This window comes from Neofelis nebulosa, chromosome 7, assembly GCF_028018385.1.
Source record: "Neofelis nebulosa isolate mNeoNeb1 chromosome 7, mNeoNeb1.pri, whole genome shotgun sequence".
Taxonomy (NCBI): domain Eukaryota; kingdom Metazoa; phylum Chordata; class Mammalia; order Carnivora; family Felidae; genus Neofelis; species Neofelis nebulosa.
The window spans coordinates 110,654,001-110,672,782 of record NC_080788.1 but is presented as its reverse complement, the minus strand read 5'-3'; the positions used below and the strand labels follow the sequence as shown (position 1 = coordinate 110,672,782).

Below are 18,782 nucleotides of genomic sequence, written 5' to 3'. Positions count from 1 at the left end.
TTCTTTGGTGTTAGAAATATAATTAGCATTTATAAGCCAGTACCTACTATAAGCCCAAATGTGATGGAGGAAAGAGCCTTGCTTATTAGGAGAAGCAACTTGGCAGAGGGGAGAAAAGCAGCTATTTTAAGGAGGGTATTCACAGCACCGAGAGACAGCAGAGACGGAGGAGGAAAGCTTGGGGGATTTTACTGCTTCAAGAGACCAAGCACAACAATATAGATACTTAGAGATAGGCGTAAGGCTAGATTCTTTGGTAAAAAAATTCCACTTCTGCCTTTTGAATGCCTACATCTTTGGTCCTTGAGGGACAGTGTGCATGAAGGAGGAAGGAGTTTGGCAGCCTTCTGTAATTCAGGCCACACTTGGATGTTTTCTGAGAACATGTGGTTCTCATGAAAAGAGCCTACTCTGATTTAACGGAACAGAACTCCAGCCCCTACTTTCAAACAGCACCTTCCCTGGGGAGTGGGATGGAGTTACCCAGTCAGAGACTCCAGGGACCAGGCATTCCTGTGCTTGTCTTCATCCCTAGAATACAAGAAATATTATGTTTCTGAGACTTGATGTTCAAATGAGAGAAAAGCAGGAATTTGGGGAGTAACAGGGGAGGATCACCATCTGTCCTGAAGGGAGGATCCCAGTGGATCTTAGTGGAAAAAGTACCAAGAGTTTGGGGCTGAAAGAACCCTGTCCTGGGAGAATTATGGAGAAAAATTTTGCTCAGTTTTCTCTTTCCAAAGATTGGACAGACATTGCTCAGGGACAGACTTGCATTATTCCTTCTGAATCGCTGATTCATTCACCGAGGCAGAAATATGCAGTCTTTTCTGAGTTCTTTTACATCACGCTATAATTACCATATCTGAATTTCTATGATTCTCACATATACCATTAAAGTATTTCTAAAGTATTTTTTTCCCTAATAAAGGACTAAATTTAAATAGTATTAGCATGAAATTTGGCAGCTTGTCAAGTTCATATACCACTGCCTTTCTCTTAGAAGATGTACATTCCCTTTCATGTAGAAGTCACTGTATGGAGGTTCCGCAGAGGGGGAGGAAACCTTCATGCATGTACCAAAGAAAAGTTTGAAATCCTTTAAAGAAGAAGTAGGAGGGGCACCTGGGTGGCTCAGTCAGTTAAGCGTCTGACTTAGGCTCAGGTCACGATCTCATGGTTCGTGGATTCAAGCCCTGCATTGGGCTCTGTGCTGACAGCTTAGAGCCTGGAGCCTGCTTCAGATTCTGTGTCTTCCTCTTTCTCTGCCCCCCCCCCCTTCCTCTCTCTCTTAAAAATAAACATTAAGAAATTTTTTAAAAAGTAGAAGAACATGGGAAGACTAAATAAGAACGAAAACAATTTTCCTGAGGCTCTTTCTTGAGAATGTCATATATCTTTCAACAGCAGATTATTGATTTTAAGAACCTTGAAAACAAAAAAAAATGTGCATTAAACCCTCTGAAGTCACCATTTTCAGATACTTTGCTTAAAGGTTGTAGGGTGTCCACTTACAAAGAAATAGAAAAATAGTAACAACTTTTAACGGACAAATAGATCACTCTGCGGGCTGATCCTTCTCACCCTCAGTATGCTTTATTTGGTGCTTTTTCTCTGGGCTCTGAGTTAATTGTAGGGTTTGTGGGAGTAAGCAGACATTGGCTGAAAATTGGAGCTAAGTGTCACTGTCAGTAGAATAGAAACTCTTTTCCTCCTGTCACAGGGAACAGGCATTGAAACTGTTCATGAGGTGGTAAAAGATGGAAAAGCTGAGGCAGTGATGTCATCAGAAAGGAAAACCACAGAGAGTTTACTAGCTCCTTGTGACACTGAAAGCAAACAAAATGGGTTCTCAAATGTTGTGTAGATGCTTTGAAAGTCATGTTTCTGTTTGTTTCTGACTTCCTTCACTCCTTCACCACAGTAAGCTCTAACACTTGGACATCTAACCCTTGAAAGCTTGGAAATCATTTGAGGACCCACATACAGAACTAGGCGTGATGTGAAGTGATTTCTTTTCCTGTGTAGATTACTATAGTTAAGGTTAGTTGATGATGCAGTAGGGTCCGAAATAACTCATGATCTCTTGTAAGTATTCCAGGACTCCTATAGCTTAGAGCCTAAGATTCTCCCAAGATCCAGAAAAATCCACTGAGTGCTAGACTACCCTGGAATAGGATGTCTTTTGTGAAACTGAAATTCAATCTATGGTAATTGCTGAGGTTGCCAAATAGGATGTCTGGCTAAAGAAGCTTTTAATGTGTTAACTGGTAGGAACTAAATGAAGCATAAAAGTCATTCAGGATGATTTGTAGTCTATTGCATACTAAATCCTAGTAAGACTAGTGGATCTATTACAAGGAGAGGGTATTCAGTACTGTAAAACACAGCGATCTCTGGTAAACACAGGGAACCAAAGGTCTCCCGTAATACCAAAACATGTTTATTTAAACCTATGGAGCCGAGATTAATTTGGGGATTTGAAGAAATCTGGTATTTTGAAACTCTTAACACAATACAGATAATACAGATACAGATAATACATAATACAGATAATACAGATACAGATAATACATAATACAGATAAACCTGGGAATAACTTATTATTCCCAGGTTTATTAAAATGCTGGGAGAGAAATGTAGTACTCTCATATTGGTGACTTCAGTCCTTTACATTAGTCCGATTGACCTAACTTCATTTAAATAACAGGTGAAAAAGGAAACAAGATAGAAGACCTTGAAAAGATTTAGTTTAGACTTTTATATCCTGTTAGGACTGTACCTATTTTGGTGAGATCTCCATTCCTACCAAACCATTACAAAAGCTACTGTGTGTCAGCTATGGATTTGAAATGCAAGTTATTCGCGATTGATGTAAACTGAATTTGTGAGAAGCTACCCATGAAAAATGGGGAAATACAAGGTCAGGTCTCTCTGAAAGGAGCTGGAAAGAGCTGGGCGTATTATGTGAAAATTTCCTCCACTTTCAAATACATTAAGAGCCATCATTCTGAGGATGATACTACTAAGGATTTTTCCATCTTTGCTGAGCTTGAGTGAAAGTAGCTTCGATCTGCTGCCTGATGGATTCCGTTTATCTAAAAGGAAGGACTTGATAGGGAGAATTATTAAGAGGGTAAATGAACAGAATGAATAGCATTAAACCCCTACAGTAAAGTTTGTGCCTAATATTGACACTTAAGATTTAACATTAATCCTCTCTTTTGAAAAGTTCGGTTAAAAACATATTTACTGTTGAACATTCTTAAGGTTCGTATTTACCAGCTTGAACTATGGCAAGTGTCATGCAAAATTCATTTTTTGAATTGAATGTAGGGCTCACAGTACATGTGTATCCAACATGAGCAGAAAGGAGTCTTGGGGGGGTGGGGAGAGAGAGAGAGAAAGAGAGAGAGAGAGAGAGAGAGAGAGAGAGAGAGAGAGAGGGGCCATAGCCAGTTTTCTTCTAATAACTCTCACTTTGACAAGTATAAAATGCCTCTTTATTTTTTTAAAGGTCTATTTACTTATTTTGGGAAAGACAGAGTGTACACATGAGCAGGGAAGGGGCAGAGAGAGAGGGAGAGAGAGAATCCCAAGCAGGCTCCGTGTTGTCAGTGCAGAGCCCAATGTGGGGCTGGATCTCATGAACTGTGAGATCATTAAAAGGCCTCATTATTAATATATACGAACATGTTCATTGCATTTCTTGCAAGCATATCAGCTGAAAATTAGTATACTTTCTAGCTACTGATTACATTTTATAAGTATCAATCATAATTCCTAGGAGTTTTACACCCGTTACACATTTAGGAGATGATCGACTCACTGTTTTTCCTCATAACTAATCTCCTATCTGAAAAGAACGTTAAACAGCACATACTTTAAGGAATTAAGTTTTTCTTTTTTCCTCTAGTACATAACATCCTGAAAAACAGAGATAAAACAGAAATGCTTTATATAAATAGGAAAACAACTTTTTGCCTAGTTAAATCACTCAGAACTCACAAGATTGAAATTTGACCAGAACAAAATCTTTTGGATTTTTTTTCCCCAAGAAAAATAAAATTGCTTTATAAGTTCTAAACGAAGCCAATACAATATTTCTGAATGTATGTTTATGATGCTTAGGATACATCCTTTTAAGATGTGAGAAGATCAAATTTCAACACAGAAAATTATCCTGACTATTCACACAGAATGCTAACCTTAGTGTAAGTGCAGTGGTTAACACTGTGAGACTTTCAGGTGTCATTCATTCATTCATTCATTCAAGCAATCATTCAGTAGACATTTCTGAGTGTCTATTGTGTCCTAGGCTCATTCTCCAGCATTGAGACATAGAGTAAACAAGACAGAAGGAAGCTTGCCATTGTGAAGTGTACATTCTAGAGGGAGACAAGAAATGGACAATTAAATAAATGAGATAGTAACTACAGAGGAAATAAGTAGGTCTCGAAAGGAAGCCCAATTGAATCAGAGTGGTTTGGCCTCACTGAAGAGATAACCTTCGAGCTGATAGGTTGGAATCCTTTCTGCCCAGTGAAAGGAGACTTTCACTACCTAGAGATGATGTGAGGCCCAAAGAAGATAGCAAAATAACCCAGGGCTTGCTTGGCACATATTACATACTTAGCTGAATAGCATTAGTGAATTACTGTTTTTATTAATCAACTGTAGACATGATTGCAAAAGGATTTGGAGGCAATTTTGCTCCCTATGTTGCATTCTGCTCAGGCCTCACAGAACATCGTTTCTCCCCTGTTGGCGAGGAGAAGCACATTCTGAGGCTTGGCTTACGAATGTGTATTAGAACAGCTGGAGAAACTCCAAAGGAAGACTTGGTCCCCACTAGCAGCACTGTTTGTCAACTGGTTGACCCAGGAAGGGTGCCTGAGCCCCAGTTCTGAAATTTCTGCCTCCCCCATAATTGACATGCTATCTCTTTCGGGAACCAGATTCTAGCCCAAGAAGTAGCCTTTCTGGACTCTCAGTGATTGCAGTTTAGGAGGTTTTCCATTTTTGTTTTTTCTCCTTTTTCCCAAATGTAGGTCAAAGCATGAAGAACAGAAGGATTGGCCAAGGGGAAACAGATGTTTATGTTCATTTCATAATCGTAGGGCTGGGTGGATATGGAAGAACAATAAATAGTGTCCAAGACATGCAGAGCTGCACCAAAAACCACCCCAAGGGTCCCAGGCTCCTTCCTGTTTTTCAAGACCCCTTTGCTTCTTCCCACGAGAGGAGGTGTTCTCTAATTTTCCCTCCATGAGGCCACTGAACGTCTTCCAGGCTGATGGTTGTTTTACAGACAGCAGGCTCTACGAACAGAGGTTCACGGTTGTGGGGCCACGTCAGTCACAGCCCAGGCTTTTCTCCCAGCAGCTGGTGCTGGGGCGCCTCAGTTTGCTTAGTCAGCCCCCTTTCTGCTGTTTTACAATTTCTACTCATCTCCGTTCTGAGCTCGGAGGCTCCCCTCCTCACCCCAGCCCTCTCCCATCAGCCCTTCTGATTCTCAGCCTTGTACGTTCTCTTTCTTCCACGGTCTCTCCGAGCCCCAGACTGAATTCTGAGGGCATATCTTTGATGAGAACACTCTAGTCCTCATTTAGGAATTGGCTACTTGTTTCTGAGAGGCTCTAAGGGCCTCTTCTGTTTTACACAATTTTCCCTGTTAGAAACTCCCAAGTCAAGAAATTATATATGTGGATATCTATTTTTAAGTTGCTTTTTAATGATTGATGTATTATCATGGAGTTATGCCTCTTAAACTGGATTTATAGGCATCTTTACAGTATAAAGAAAGGTTTTCTGAACTTGCTAAATTACATTAGATTGAACTACATGAACTTAGGAAATCCAAAAGATTTCGAACTGTAAAATGGCAGTTTAATAGAGTCCATCTAATAAGAAACACTTAGGATGCTTGTTGAAATTTATATCGACAGCTCTTTCTCTCAGTGGGTCTCATACAGCAGACTAAAACTATGGCATGGACTAAAGAATCTGCATTTTCAACAAGCAGGTTTTTCTGATGAGCAGGTACGTTTGGGAAATACAGGTATGTCATCTGTAGCTGAATAAACACCTAATTAAATATGGTGCTTAGGGCAATTCATATTGTTCATGTGGGTCTACTGTATTTAAAAAAAATTTTTTTTGAACTTTATTTACTGTTTGGGGGGAAGGGGCAGAGAGAGAGGGAGAGAGAGAGAGTCCCAAGCCGGCTCTGCACTGTCAGCACAGAGCCTGAGGTGGGGCTCGAACCCACAAACCGGTGAGATCATGACCTGAGCCGAAACCGAGAGTCGCACGCTCAACCGACTGAGCCACCCAAGCGCCCCATGTATTTTTTTACTTAAAGTATTTTTTTTTTTTAATTTTGAGAGAGAGAGAGAGAGAGGGCATGCACAAGCAGGGGAGGGGCAGAGAGAGAGAGGGAGGGAGAGAGAATTCCAAGAAGGCTCCCTGATGTCCACACAGAGCCTGACGCAGGGCTCAAACTCAAGAACCATGAGATCGTGACCTGGGTTGAAATGAAATCAAGAGTCAGATGCTTAACTGATTGAGCCCCCCAGGCGCCCGGCCTATTGTAGTTGATGCGAGAAATGTCAGCTTTGTGATTATGGCAAAGATTACTAAGTGTCCATTAGCATCTGCTCACTTTTTCTTTGGGCATAAAGCTAACCTCTCTCGTAATAATGTGTGGCCGAGGGTTTGGCTTCTCTCCAATGAGATGTGAACAGAAGTGGCGCATTCCACTTGTGGATCTGGCCCACACCGCCACTCCTGGCCTTCACTCCTCCATATTCTGGGTACCAGCAGAGTCACAAGACAGAAAAAAGTTAATCCTTAATGGCCCCATGGAGCAGAACCATCTCATCAACCTGAACACTTGCCCAATCTGTTATCTGAGCAAGACACAGAATTCTCATAGTTTGAATCATTTGGTGTTTGGGTCTGTTTGTTACAGCATCCTAGTCTATTGAGTGTGATGTCATCATTACAAAAACCTAAAACAAATAGGGTGCTGTTGGCTGAGCTGTTAAGTGGCAGGTGGTAAGAAAACAGGATAGGCTGGAAAGACAGAGATCTAAGTTATCCTGTGGCAAAACTATTTTTGAAAAACTATTGTCTGTGAAGCCTGGAAGGTGAACAGTTCCTACAGAGCTTGTAGCATGTGAAGAAAAAATTGGGAAAAACCAGAACGTTCTTGTATGTTAATTGTTACTTACTGGGTTTAGCAAGGTGTTACAAGAAAGAAAAGAGCTGCATTGGTTGTTTTTTTTTAAGCAGAGTTTGATAGAACACAAATATTAATGGACTTACAGAGCCCCTCCAGTAAAATTGATTATTTTTGGATTCCACAAATAGAAGATACAATTCAAAAAGGATTTGGGGGCACCTGGGTGGCTCAGTCAGTTGAGTGTCTGACTTTGGCTCAGTTAATGATCTTCTGGTTCATGAGCTCGAGCCCCACATGGGGCTCGCTGCTGTCAGAGCGACATCTGCTTTGGATCCTCTACAGAGGGTGCAAACTTCTTTCACTGCCAGCACAGGGGGTCTTCCCAATGTACGCCCCTCCCCCTGCCCCTCCCCTGCTTGTGCTCTTTCAAAAATAAACGTTAAAAAAAAAAAGGATTTGAGCCATAATGTCGATTTCTCTGTTTAAGCAAGAGAATCAGCTATGTGTCAAAGATCAGGTCCCTTGCATCTAAGCCTGCTGCTTCATATGGCCTCCCAGTAGCTATTGTTAATTTGAGAAAAAAGGGCATTGGCTACCAGAAGCAGACAAATGAAGACTGTTTAAGAATTACATCTAAGAAAGACATACTTTGGTCTTGGATATGGTTACTGGTACACGGAAATTACCAGAAACCTGGTAAATTTTTGAAAGAGTTGTGTGTCCAAAGAAATGCCAAAGGTGGACTAGATATGTTTACAGCTGTGAAACAACACTGAGCCCCCCAAAACTGTACAAGCAAGAAGCAGGCTGTGAAAGTGTTACAGTCCCCAAGAAACACATGCGCCTAAAGGTCTAATTCAGATGTGTATCACAGAGGACGATGGATGAGGAAGAAGAACCTCCCAGACCTGAGCCAGGAAAAGCGGAGACTGAGGGATGAAGGAATTCCTCCTGGAGAATAGCATCAGGGTCAATTCAAGAAACTTCTTCCACTGCCAGCACAGGGAGTCTTCCCAATGTTTGCCATCAGGATTCTGTTATTGCTATGTGCCTCCCATTTTTTCCTTTTCTTTTTCCCTTTTTAAAAAATGTTTATTTTTGAGAGAGAGAGAGAGAGAGAGAGAGGAGAGAGAGACACAGAATCTGAAGCAGGCTCTAGGCTCTGAGCTGTTAGCACAGAGCCCGATGCGGGACTCAAACTCACAAATCGTGAGATCATGACCTGAGCTGAAGTCAGATGCTTAACCGACTGAGCCACCCAGGCACCCCCCCTCCCCCCGCCATTTTTTCCTTTTTTGAAGGGGTTTTGAATATTTTGGTTATTTCATCCCTGTTCCACCATTGTTTAAGGGGTGATTGTATAAATGGGACAGATACTGAATTTCCTATTGGACCACAAGGAGCCACATCTCCATCAAATGCAAAGAGCTGTGAAAAAAAAGAGTTGTGTATCATCCGCAAACACTGGGCTTTGACCTGGTGCAGTGACAGCGTGGGACTCTGGGCAGTCCTTCTTTGGAAAAGGGCAAGCTTGTTTTACGTGTGGGAAACAGTGTGAAAGGATATCTCTTGGATGGAGAGGCTGATACAAGTGGAGATAGCTGGTTCCTACCGAAATCTATTCTTTCCGCTCTTGGGCATGTAGGAAGGCTTCATAGCCCAGCCTCTTTCAGCCTGAAGTGTGACCTGGTGACTAAGTTACAAGGCCTATGGAGTGTGACTGGAAATGATGTCTGTCACTTCCAGTCTTGGCCCAGAAAACTTTCCACTGAGTCTGTCCATGTTCTTTCTCATTAGGCTGGTTGGATGCAGATAGCGATGAGATCCCAAGGGATGGCAGGGTCACAAGATGGATGGAGCCTGGGTGTCTAAATGACTAAACAGAGGAAAGCAGCCTCACTGACTTGAATTACTCGCCCAGGACCATCACATTAGCAAGAAACATCCTGCCACGGTGTTAATCCCTTACATTTTTGGGTTAGCATACCCTAACTAACAGTGGCTTTTAGACTGATGTTATTAGCTACCGAACTCTACACTGCCTGTGTTGTTTGTTTACTGCTTCATGACCTCCACTTCCTCCATTACAAGTTATTCAACTTTGGGAAAATTGGTTAGTGTCTCCATGCCTGGATTTCCTCATCAGTAAAATTGGGAAAATAATACACCTCCCAGGGTCATTGTGAGGAAGCAATAAGCTGATGTGTGAAAACATCCCAAATATGCCTGAACCATAGCAAAGACTATGGAAGCGCATAGCGACTGTTATTGTTGTTAATACATATACTAGTGGCATTTCAGTTTCATAAATAACACTACCACACTTCTTGTTGGGTCACACGTGGCCATAATGGGATTCATGCTCACCCTGGGAATGAAGAGTGCCAGAAATAAAAGCTGTATTTCACAACCAAGACGAAACCGAGCGAATACACAGGAATCAGGTCCTTTTGTTTCATGAAAATTGGACACTTCCAAGAAGCTGGTAGACTTCAGAGCTTTCAGGAACAGTGCCAGGCCACTCTGTGACTCACAGTTGGTCTCTACTGAATTCATGATGGAATTATCCTGACTGCGTGACGGCCAGAGAGTTAACTGTTGGGATTCTGCTGACTCACCTAAGGGGTGCCATGGATTTCTGTATGGGGGGAAGTCAATTTTCAGCATAATATCAGAAGCTGTACCCTTACACCGAGAGCCTCCATCATAGACCCTTGCAATCTTGTGGTCAGGATTGATGAGGGAGACTGTTTCTGTTGACTTTTCTTTCCTGCCCTTTCCCAAGAGGCCTTATATTTGTCACCCACCTTCATGCTGCCTTTGTAAAACAGGCTAAGTGTCTCCAAAACATAAACGTCCAATGTGCTGGGCCATCCCTGAGCCAAATTCGCTATTTGGCCCACACGAAGTGGGAGAAATGGCAGATTTTGGAAAAGCTATTCCAGAAATAAAATACCGTTTACCTGAAGCCCAACCTCAATGGGCAGGTAGGTAGTAAAATTTATGAAGGGTTTCCTAGCCTGGAAGTGAAGGGAGTGAGGCCAGGCTATGTGGAACGAAATGTCTTGGTCACAGGGAGCCTGTCCTCTGAAGCCTGGACTGGTCTCCCTCTTTGGCTTGTTGCCAGCTAAAACTGGAATGCGGGAGGGCTGGGAATGGCAGATGTGGTGTCCAATGCTGAGGGCATGGTTTTTCTTGGGTCACAGAAACTTAATTTTCTTTATCCCTCTTCTATCTTTTTTTATGCCAAAGAGCATGCGGCTCATAATTGACCATCTCTGCAGCATGCTTTGCCTTTCGGAGTGTAATTTGCACCCTTGAAGCCTCTGAATGTGCTTGCTTTCATAAGCATCTCAGTGTAGACTGTGGGAGGAACTGTCTGTATAATTCCTGCCACTGCGCCTTTGGTGTGGCCTCCAAGGGTCCAGAAAAAGCATCGGCTATACATTACATCACCTCAAAAAGAGACCTTGGGGGGTTGGATATCTATAAGACTTTGTGGGTTTTTTTTCTACGTTTATTTATTTATGTTGACAGAGAGGGAGACAGCACAAGTGAGCACAAGTGGGGGCAGAGAGAGAGAGAGAGAGAGAGAGAGAGAATCCCAGGCAGACTCTGTGCTGTCAGTGCAGAAACAAGCTTGGGGCTCAATCTCAGGAATTGTGAGATCATAACCTGAGCCGAAATCAAGAGTCGGCTGCTCAACTGACTTAGCCACCCAGGCGCCCCAAGACTTCATGTTTTTGAGCATCACTGCATTTAGAAGGAACAGAGTGAGTGATTCCACTGGTCCATTCATGTCTCCTCTTACACAAACTTCTTTTATATTTTCATCTAAGGTTAAAATCCTGGTAATTCATTTCATAGTCCCATGAGAGTTGTTTCAGGCTTCCTTTTGGCTTACAGAGAATGAATCTCATCTGTTCTCTAGAGACTCTCAGGTGTCTTCAGAAAAAACAAAAGAGAAACTCCTGAGTAAATATTCACAAATGGGCAGAACTATGTCACAAACCTTTATAGGTCTGGGGCTTTGCTTTTATTCACTTTCTATTATTTTATGTTATTCCTTCCTGCCCCTCTGTGGATTGGACATAGCTTCCCCTCTTGATCTGGCCATTAAGGCCAGGTGGTGATTGAGTCTACCTTGGACTGATCACCATTTAATTTGTGGAAAAATTAGACTGGACTTCCAGCTCTCTGTGAAAACAACTTTCTTTTACATCTTACTCAGCTGATAGAGCAATGAGATTTTCCCTTCTTTCCATAAATCATGTTAACTTCCTGCATAGGTGCCTGGATTTGGAAATAGTGACTTCAAAAATGAGTCTTGAAACACAGGTAGTTTTTGACAAACTCTAGGAGGGGTGGGCGACAGAAGAAAGAGCCACAGACAAAATCAATTCTAAGCCAGAGGATGATGGAAATGGTGAATGAGGTACACCGTGAACAGGCTTCAACCCGATCAGGCTTATTTGACACACCCATGTAGATAAACATACAACCCATGGACATAATCTAACTCAACATACAATCTAACTAAATGCAAAATGGAGGTGTTATCCCTATGTCATATGTTATGTGAAACATCACTTGATAATAATTTACCAGTGAGGGGGGCGGGGAGGGAGGGTGTGGTCTGTTGCAAAACTCAAAGTTCAAGATAAGATAAAGATATGAGGGAAGAAGAAATGTGATTGATCATTGTGTTTAGAGCTGTGAAAGCTCTAAATGTTGTTAGGAATTCTTGAGTCATCCTAGAAGGGAGTAGGAAGCAAGGCCCAGAGATATTTCTCAGGCTCACTTGTAGAAAGTATGATTGGTCCTACCTATCTTCATCCCACTGCTCCCAATTTTTAGTCCTAGCCCTTAGTTGAACTTGGGGTTACTCTGAAACATGTTCTATATATAAGAACTATAAGTCTTGGAGGGAGCCATCCAAAATTTAGGTAGGCTTTTAACTATAATGCATATGGAACAATTTTCAGCTCATCTGCTTCCAAATGAAATGTACACATTGCAGAGTTACATTATCCAACAGCTGTGACAATGGCCACTTAGGTCAAGAAAACTCAACGCTATGTTACAATTCCAGTAGAGATAAAATGATACTTAAAATGTGAACAAAATAGTTCAAAAATAGAATAAATGTAATTAATTTCCAAACATGTTCATTCCTAAAGATCGGACAAGCAGTTTATTCGTTTATTCAGCCACGTTTCAATGGGCCAGAAATTACCTAAGCACTGGAGGGACAAAGATGACTAAGACATACTAATTCATTTATGCAATAACTATCTATTGAGAATCTACTGTATGTTGGGCTCTGCTTTAAAAGCTGGAGACAGAGCAGTGAACAAGACAAAGTCCTTGCCCTCACGGAGTTTAAATTCCAGTATGGGATAAAAACAGCAACCAAATAAATGTAAGGGTGATGCCAGGTGGTGTGAAACGTTATGAATAAAGATGTAGCAGTATAAGTGGTTAAAGAGCGACTCTGTGTGTGTGTGTGTGTGTGTGTGTGTGTGTGTGTTTGTGTGTGAATGTGTTCAATAATGTGGTCAATCGAAGCTGAAGAGGATCTGGGGGAATAGTGTTAGGCTGGGGGAAGGGCAAGTGTGAGGTCTTCAAGGAAAGTAGGATATCGGTGTGTTTGAGGGATACCAAGATGGCTAATGTGGCTAGAGCAGAAATACTGAAGAGGAGAGTGTGGCGGTAACAGGGACCAAGTCAAGTCATGGAGTGCCTTGTAGACCATGATAACTGACGGGGTCTGAGTGTGAAGGGATTGGAGGATTTGGGCCATGGATAGCCCCCCTTCCGGCTGTGTGGGGAACTGACAAGAGGAGGGCAAGTTTGGAAGCAGGGAAGTGAGAGGTGAACACACTAGCTTAGATGAGAAATGAGGTGAGTTGGACAAGAGTGAAGCAATGTAGGTGGCGAGAAGTGATGGCACTTAAGATGTATTTTGAATGTTGCGCTGATCGGCAGTAGTAACAAAGTAATAACAGTATTAACAGAGTAATAACAAATGGTTTGAATGGAGAGGGTGGGGGGTATTGTCATAGGATGAAAGGAGTCAAGTGTAATACCAAAGTTTTTGTTCTAAGCAACTGGGTGGAAGGTAGTGGTCGTGTATTTGCACGGGGAAGACTAGGGGAGGAATAGATGGGAGGAGTTAAAGAATTTTGTTTTAACAGTTTGAGAAATTAGATGTTATTATATATTCAAATGGGCAGCTGGATTATATGAATCTGAGTCTCAGGGCCAGAGATATAAACTGGGGAGTCGGTGGCATATAAATAATATTCAAAACCATGAGACTAGATACAACCAACTTAGGCATGAGCAAAATAGGGAAGGGAACTGAGGGGCCGAACACTGAGGTGTGCCAACATATAATGGGGGGGAGGAGATGGGGCAGGCAGCAGAGAAGATGGACAGAGATTTGCCAAGCGAGGGGAATAAAAGCCAGGAGAACCTGTTACCCCAGAAACCAAGCAGAGAGATAGTAATTAGCCATAAAAAAAGCCTCCAAGCCATCTAGTAGATGATGACTGAGAACTGACTGTGGGATTTGGCAAGACACTACCCTCTCTCTCAGGAGCTCAGAGCACGGTGGGAGTGGGGAACACAAGGAAACAGACAAATTGCTCTGCATGGTTGAAGTCGTTCGTCTTCTACAAAGTAAACACCTTTCTGGAGATAGGTTGAAGATGGAACAAGGAGCTCTCCTTATGCAGTCAAGGAAAGATGCCTGGAGGAGACGTACATTTGGGTGGAGGGAAAATAACTAAGATTCAGAAAACGTAAAAAAAAATTTTTTTTCTATCTGGTTGTTAACTTTTTTTCATAAGGACTCATGCAAAACTGAGATTTCCCCTCCCAGTTTAATATCCTGCTACTATTACTCCATGCATATTTGTCAATTATCGATACATGTGATAACTGTATTATAAGACAATACATGCATTTAACACATCCTACTCCATTTGACGGATACCACTAGAATTATGGTTTTCTTTGTTGGAGTCTTAGTTACATTTTAATTTCCTTTCATAACTGTGTGCAAGTGTAGAAAACTTATTCTTTCTTTTTTTTTTTTTAAATAACTTTATTTATTTTTGAGACAGAGAGAGACAGAGCATGAGCAGGGGAGGGGCAGAGAGAGAGGGAGACACAGAATCCGAAGCAGGCTCCAGTCTCTGAGCTGTCAGCACAGAGCCCGACGTGGGGCTCGAACTCATAGACTGTGAGATCATGACCTGAGCTGAAGTTGGACACTCAACCGACTGAGCCACCCAGGCGCCCCGAGAACTTATTCTTAATAATAGTAGCTGCTAGGTACCTAACACTTATCATGTGTGAGGCACTGTTCTAAGAACTTCGCATGTATTATTTATTTTGCCTCACCAACACTCCTAATGCCTTTATGGTCCTTTTTTTGTCCATTTGTGATAAATTAAGGCACAGAAAGGTTAAATAACTTGTTCAAGGCCGCAAGGCAATGGCAGTGCCCATGTTGGAAGTGGGCTGTCTGGCTTCAACGCCCCCCATCCTGATTGGTATGCTTCATACCCTTCTTGTTATATGTCCACTTTCCTGGGATGGGCCACTGTTATGGAAAAATCTTCAAGGGACAGGCTCTCTTTGACTTGAACTGCGTTTTTCTTCTCTTTACTTTTTTTTGTGTTTTAAGTTTATTTTGAGAGAGCGAGAGAGACAGAGAGAGGGAGAGGGAGAGAGAGAGAACGCACACGAACAGGGAAGGGGCAGAGAGGCAGGGAGAGACAGAGGGAGAAAGAATTCCAATCAGGCTCTGCCCTGGCACACGGGACTCGGACTTACCAACCCTAAGATCATGACCTGAGCCGAAATCAAGAGTTGGACGCTTAACCAGCTAAGCCACCCAGGTGTCCCTTGAACTGCAGTATTTTAAAGACTCGGTAATTCAGTTGCTGCTTGTCCTTTCAGAATGGGCCAGTAGGACCCAGGGACAGGGTACTGGATACTTTTCCACATGGGGAAGACAGCATTAGTTCTTTGACAATTGACTGAAGGTTTTCATGTAACTGCATAAGGATTTACATTCAATTAGCTCATATATGGGAAGGGCAGTGGTAAAAGGAGCGTGTCTTTATGATGGGGAAGATTTCTTTATGAATGGAAACGTTCACTTCATTGTGACCCTAGATGTATGAGGCTCATGTCTTCATTTCCTTTATAACCTAACTGAAAGCCTGTGAGATGACTGTGTACCTAGAAAGGTACAGAGTGTAAATCAAAGTAACAGTGTTTGGGAATGTCTACTACGTGCAAAGTGTGGCTTTGGGTAAAGTGACTGTGATTTCCTGAGAGGTAAAATCATAGAGTAGCCAAAATCTTTAAGATGCTTCGATGTTCAACTGGGTGTTATACATAGGGGATGAGTCACTGGAATCTACTCCTGAAATCATTGTTGCACTATATGCTAACTAACTTGGATGTAAATTAAAAAAAAAAAAAAAGATGCTTTGATGCTCACATAACAGTAAGTATATACACAATTGAAATATAAAATAACTTGGTCCTAGTGGAAACTGGTGGTAGTTCAGCCTTTGCTTGATCTCTAATATTTTTTTATAGCTTGACTTTATCTCTACCATTGGTTTTGTCTTCTTTCTTCCTTATACTGGACTGATAATTAGTTCAAACAATAGATGGGGATCAGGATGTGTCATTTTCAAAAGCACTTAAGCCTCTCCCTTTAGTATATTTTGGGCCCTTCCTTTGATCTAAAAGTTGTTGAAATTAGGTACCAGCCAGTTTTTCTTTCCTGGCAGAAAGAAGGTGTCGAATAAAAAAACCTCTGCTAAGAAGTTCACATCTTAGTAACTTACTTAAGTCCCAGACCTCTTAATTTTATTAGTTTCTTTTTTCTCTGCATAAAAGTTTTCCTGTTCTCTTTATTCTGTTCTCATTAAAGTGTTCTTCTCTTGGCATAGTCATATTTTCAGAAAAACTTAAGGGAATCAGCATGAAAATTTGCTCTTAATTTTTACAAATTAGAAAAAACTTCTGGGAAGTGGATACTATTTTCACTGTGATTCTCTATCTGCTATGTAGTATTGTCGTAAATCATGTAAATATAGGCGAAGGGTGGGACTTAGGTGATTGTTTAGCTGTGGAAAAGAAGCTACTTCCTCTAGAAAGAGGATTTCAAATGGCCACATAGCAAAGCCAACATTCACACAGGTTTCCTGTGTCACTTCCCCCCCTGCTGAACCTGACCCAAAGCCAAGGTGAAGGAAGGGAAATTTTCCTCTTGTGAAATCTCAAATCTTTGATAACTCACCAACCTGATCACTCTGTTGAAAAAAGTTGTAAAATTAGGCTACTGTAAACTTGAAGAATTTCATGAACTTGCTTTTGAGAAACAATAAGATTTGTTTTGGAAATTAAGAGAAAAAGAAAATGGAAAAATTGAGATCAGTTATCACATTGACAAATACACCTACAGACTTTAGAACATTAAAAAAAAACACCAAACAATTAAGTTGTGGCTACAGTATTTTAACTGTCATGTCTTCAAATATTTTGTGTCCGATTTGATCCTTTCTGGATATACTTTAAAATGATTCAAATTTTATTTTTAATCTTCATTTTTACTTTAAAAACATATTCATTACAGATGTTTCTTTTAATTCAAGATACAGATTGCCTAATAGATATTTAAAATCTTTTAATACTCCCCCCATCTATAACCCTGGGAACATAAACGTACAATAGTACATCACCAAATGAATTCATTAGAAAAATGAGTGTTCTAATGTTTGTTAATCTTACCATTTCATTTATGAAATGGCATGAGGTAAATATATGAAAAGTGGCAAAAATACCTCTCTCACCAGTTGTGTGGTTAGTGGTAACTTTCTTTTTTCAATCAAATCGGACACAAAATATTTTAAGGCATGATAGTTAAAATACTGTAGCCACAACTTCATCGGTTTTGTTTTGTTTTTGTTTTTTTTTGAACGTTCTAAAGTTTGTAGGTGTACTTGTCAGTGTGCTAACTGATCTCAATTTTTCCATTTTCTTACTTTTTCTCTTAATTTCCAAAACAAATCTTGTTTCTCAAAAGCAAGTTCATGAAATTCTTCAAGTTTACAGTAGCCTACGTTTTTCTTTTCTTTTTCTTTCTTTCTTTCTTTCTTTCTTTCTTTCTTTCTTTCTTTCTTTCTTTCTTTCTTTCTTTTGGTGAAAAAGTTGTGTTGCGATTGCACTACATTTTAGAACGTTCACATAAAAAGTTATTAACTCTTCAGGCCAACGTTGAGTAAGATCTCCCGCCCCAAAGCCTGGAGGAGCAGTTCAGGGTAGTTTCCCAGTGTTACTCATTTGATTGAAGTGGGGGGGAAAGTTTTGGATACGAAGGGATGCACAAAGTGTCCTAAGAGTTGCAGCAAAGCCCTCGGCCGTGGGTTCCGCCCCGCTGTGGGGCCACCGCCGGGCCCGCGCCCATCAGTGCCCCTGGAAATCAAGCAGGCCCCTCTGCGGTTGGGGTGTCGCCGCCCGCATCTTCCCCGCGTGTGCAGGGACAGGCTCCCGCCCCTCCTCTTACCTGCATAGTGGTCGAACACAGTGGGCACATATTCCTCTGGGAAGGCGTCGTTGGCGTAGCTCATGAGCAGGCAGGTCTTCCCCACGGCGCCGTCGCCCACCACCACGCACTTCAACATCTTCTTCTCCTCCGTGCTCCTGCAGCCGCAGCCGCTGTCATCTCCCTCCTCGCAGTTCATCCTGGCGGCTCCAGCTGCTGTGACCCTGCAGCTGCTGTTCCTTCTCCTGCCTCTCCCAGAGCCCATGGAGCGCGGGAAGCGAGTGGCAGGCTCCAGATCACGCTGCCTTCCTTAGGTTGCCTTGGATTCCACAGACCTGTCCCAGGCGGCTGGCACCTGCCCTCGTGCTTACCATACTGGCCAAGAAAGGTGGCGCACGTTGGGGAGAACGATTACAAGCACGTGTCCCCTTTCCCTACAGTTTGAGTTAAGAAACCCTCATTTTCTCTGAATTCTAGGGGCTTCCTGGCAGTCTAGAAATTTCAACAGCCCAAGGGTTTCGCTGTGCTCTTCCAGACGGCCGCAGTTCTGCTAATCTACCCCCCCCCCCCCTTTTCCACTTTACATCTAACATGGAGGAAAGCTGGGCTTTTTAATGGAGTTTTCCCCTTGCTTCCTCCAGCTTGCGGAGTATCAGGAAATCATGGGTTTCCTGCTGCATTCCATATTAGGCTCAGTGGGCTGGGGAAGGCTGCAACAATGGGAGCTCTGTGTGTGTGTGTTTGTACTTGCGGGGAACGCCGCCAGGGCATGGAGCGGGGGAAAACACTAGGGGTCCCACTGCAGACTCAAGCTGTCAGACTTCCTGTTTCATCTGCTGCTGGGGAGGCTGTTTGCCTGGGGCTGGCTGGGAAGAAGCTGACGAAAGATGGAAACTGGAGAGCGCTGTCTGCCACAGAAACAGAGGGAATGGTTTAAGTGAGCAGAGAGAACCACACCAGCCGTTGTGGGATAACATATGACATCATCCCTCACTGAGTCACCAGTGAAAAGCTCTGCAA

The 18,782-nt window shown here is 42.2% G+C and overlaps 1 protein-coding gene across 1 annotated transcript in view; it reads right to left on the bottom strand.

Moving 5' to 3' along the window:
* The window catches only part of RHOJ (ras homolog family member J), an 86,211-nt gene extending 67,743 nt beyond the window's left edge, over window positions 1-18,468 (bottom strand). Inside the window, exon 1 of the mRNA XM_058739266.1 lies at window positions 17,784-18,468. Within this exon, the coding sequence (XP_058595249.1) occupies window positions 17,784-18,027 (244 nt within the window). The 5' untranslated portion in view covers window positions 18,028-18,468. The remainder of the gene's footprint in view (window positions 1-17,783) is intronic.
* Window positions 18,469-18,782: the final 314 nt, after the last annotated feature.